This window comes from Condylura cristata, unplaced genomic scaffold (assembly GCF_000260355.1).
Source record: "Condylura cristata isolate star-nosed mole 26May11 unplaced genomic scaffold, ConCri1.0 scaffold00027, whole genome shotgun sequence".
In the NCBI taxonomy this organism is placed as follows: Eukaryota; Metazoa; Chordata; class Mammalia; order Eulipotyphla; family Talpidae; genus Condylura; species Condylura cristata.
In genome coordinates, this window is record NW_004567128.1 from 10,564,279 (window position 1) to 10,567,724 (window position 3,446).

Below are 3,446 nucleotides of genomic sequence, written 5' to 3' on the forward strand. Positions count from 1 at the left end.
TCTTATCTGTTGGAACAACCACAAAACTATGCTACATAGAGAACGAGTTTATAAAAACGGACCCTAAGTGGGTCTAGCTGAGAACCACTGGCCTCACATCACCCCCCCCCCTTCTTTTCCTTCCATCTCACAGGCGGAGATGTCTCCTTTTAAAGAATGTAGCCCCTGCCCTACATTCTCCTCAAGACCATAAACAAGGTAGTATCTTATCTGTTGGAACAACCACAAAACTATGCTAGAATTTTTACCTGAATTATCCCTCCAGTTATAATATTCTCTCTCTGTCCCTTGACAATCAAATTCATCAACCATCATGTGAGTATTCATTTACTCATCTCTGAGTCACCACCACTTATCAATCAAGCTTTTCTTTCCATCAGTAAACTATACATACAAAGACCACGCCAGGTTTCCAAATTGCCCAAGTGAGTAAACACTCCTCCGATCTCATCTAACTCATCTTTCTGCAATGGACACTGGTGGCTGGAGTCTCCATTCCCCCACTATGTTCTTGAACTCATTTCTCTCCTGTGTGACTATGGCAAAGCAGCCCCGCCCAAGCTGATCTTGTTTAGTCTGAGTCTGTGAGAGCGTGGCATTCCCCTGGCAGTCCGTATCTGGTCAGAGGCAGACACCTGACAACAATTTGTCCAACTGGACAAAGGAAGGATATCATCCAAGCATGGGCATTTGGTCCTCATTCCCTTGCTTCAGTAAGTGCAAAAGCATGTTACTGGCAGTTATCTTGTGACTGCCAGACGGGGAACCTGTCTTATAATGGAAAACCAGAAAGACAGATCAAGCCCTTGATGACATCATTGGTCCACCACTCTGCCTCTGGAGTGTTGTGAGTGAATTTTCCTTACTGTTAAAGTAACTGGGTTTTCCCAATTGAAAGTATCATAACGTAGCCTGTCCTCCTTGAAACTTTCCACTCTTGATTTGACTCCACTTTTTTGTGCTCCTATTTCTACTTATCAAACGTTGTTTCTTTTGCCTCTGGCCTCCCTCCTCTCTTCTTCTGCTTACTCCTACTATTCTGGTGATCTCTTCGGTCCCTTGTGATCTTCTCTACACAAACTAGATGTTTGAAAAACTGCAGTCCACTGTTATCTTTCCCTTGAGCCAGCAGAACTGAGTTCCTGGCACATCCCCTGACGAAGTACTGTCGCTGATGTTGCCCAGCTCATCCACTGAAGAGTTATGATCTGTCTTTCAAACTAAATGCAAAGGTCTCCTCTGTGAAGCCTCCCCGAAAGTCCCCCGGGGTTCCTTGCCATCTATGTGCCAGGGACATCTTTGGCAGGCTGGTGAACCTTAATGATCCCTTCTCAAAATAATGCTTCCACAGGCACAAAATATCAATTAGATTGCCAGAGTTACAGAAATACTTTTAAAAGACATTATCTTCCATAGTAATATGTGATACCTTATTCATTAAACATAAAGCAGTCTTATAACTACTAATTTCAGGTAGTGGTGACCATAAATGTGCGTGGGGCCTGCAACAGGGATGTGATATGAAAATGTCTGCGACTTGCATTGGTTCTGTCACTTTTATAGGTGACAGGTACTGCTAATACCATTGTGGTTCACTCCCAATGAAACCCACCTCCTGTGGTCCCCTACCATATAGATTCTGACCTTGGCCATGTGACTTGTTTTGTGTCAGCAAACACGACACAAGCAGATCAGTGTTGACCTACTGGGACTTGCCCTCTTGGAACTCAGTAGCCATATGAGGAAGACCAAGCTGAGCCTCCCAAGGCACAGGTGTAAGGCCAGCCACAGGATGAAGTCAGTTGCTAGGGAATGCCAACAGAGCTACCCAGACAACCCACAGAAGGTAAGAAATAGTAAAGCTTTGTTTTTAAGGCCCTGGTGTGCTGCTGTTATCTAGCAATAGATAACTGAAACTATTTCCTACATTCATAAAGGAAGAAAAAGCTCAATTTCAATTGGAGATAGGTGAAATAATCTTTTTTTCTCATCAGAATTCAGAAAGCCCCTGAATTCTACCTGCAGATCCTTTGAGGGGTTGAAGATCACGGGTTAAAGACCCCTTGGCTGGGCAGGGCAGATCCCGCTCTCCTCCTTACTGCCACAGTACACTGTCCACACCCATATCACAGCTTATCCTAATCCTGAGCTAAACTACTTGCTCATAATACGTGTTACCAAATGAACCCAAGTTGCAGGTAGGAACTGTCCTACTGAGAAACTACACGCTACTGAAAAGGAAAGCAAATACTTAGGTGGTATGTCTATGTGCCATGGCCTCATCCAACTGCTTTACACATAATAGTATATTCATTCATTTTAACAGCCCTGTGAGGCAGATGCTATTCCCCCAATTCCCAAAACAGGAAAACAGCTAGAGATTAAGTGACTTGCCCAAGGTGACACAGCTAGAAAGTAGTAATGCCAGGACGGAAGATAGAATCTATGTTAGGATTTTATAGCCCATACTAATGTACCCAACGCACACAGCAGGTCTCAATGAAAACTGCCAATTATACTACGCATAGTGCAAGTTTGAGATTTCCTTAATACAATGAGTGCCAGGCTTCTTGAAACTCAACTGAGTAGACTACTGGTAGCTTATGTTTTTCATGACAGAAAAATGCCGATTTGGGACACAAAGTCTTCACTACTAAGTCGGTTTCTTTCAAAGGACTCAAGTTCATGACGTGTATGGGGATAGAGGCTTGTTCTGAGTCGTGTTCACTGGGCAGGGGAGCAAAGCTCGAATGTCCCCCTGCTCTCCCAGCCATTCCAGGTCAGCCTACCCGCCCCCCAGTAGCTTCTCCGGAGGTGACCCTCCCTCACCCACACACCAGGTTCCGAAACCCGACCCAGTCGGCCTGCCACAACCGAGCCCGCAGTGACTGGACTCATCTCACCCACGAACCCAAGAGGGCACTGGGGGGTTGGGGGGTGAGGCGGATGGCTACTTGGGGGTCCTTTAACTTTTCAAAATGTTTCATTCACCAGACAACGACACAAAAGCCCCACCCACCTACCCCGGGGGTCACGCCTCCGCCCGGATGCCGCTCGCTCAGAGCGGACGGGTGAATGAACCGCGGGACCAAGAGGCGCCCGGCCCGGAGGCGGGAAAAGTCCCGCGGTGATCCGGGCCGGGTCCCCAGACATGCCCACGGGACCGCGGGTAAGGCTCCGGGTGGCCGGGAGGGGGTGGTGACAGCTGTGACCCGGCTCCACGCTCTCACCTTGAACATGTCGCTGGCAGCGGCGGCTCCGGCGGGGTCACCCCGGCCTTGGCCCCGCCCACTACGAAAAGGCGGCTACGGCGGCCCGGTAGGGCCTTGATTCCTCACACCGCTAAGAGGACCGCGGTGCGGAAGACGACGTTATAGTCAATTCGAGCCCGCGAAGTCTTAATTCGGGAAATTGGGCTGGACGCGGCGTGGCAGAGCCGCAGGGCG

At 48.3% G+C, this 3,446-nt stretch overlaps 2 protein-coding genes across 2 annotated transcripts in view; one reads left to right on the top strand and one right to left on the bottom strand.

Annotated features, from left to right (window-relative positions):
- The window catches only part of APOO (apolipoprotein O), a 51,205-nt gene extending 47,766 nt beyond the window's left edge, over window positions 1–3,439 (bottom strand). The window contains exon 1 of the mRNA XM_004689917.2: window positions 3,231–3,439. Within this exon, the coding sequence (XP_004689974.1) occupies window positions 3,231–3,239 (9 nt within the window). The 5' untranslated portion in view covers window positions 3,240–3,439. The remainder of the gene's footprint in view (window positions 1–3,230) is intronic.
- LOC101631685 (chromosome unknown open reading frame, human CXorf58) overlaps window positions 3,039–3,446 on the top strand; it is a 23,054-nt gene continuing 22,646 nt past the window's right edge. Inside the window, exon 1 of the mRNA XM_012730219.1 lies at window positions 3,039–3,169. Within this exon, the coding sequence (XP_012585673.1) occupies window positions 3,076–3,169 (94 nt within the window). The 5' untranslated portion in view covers window positions 3,039–3,075. The remainder of the gene's footprint in view (window positions 3,170–3,446) is intronic.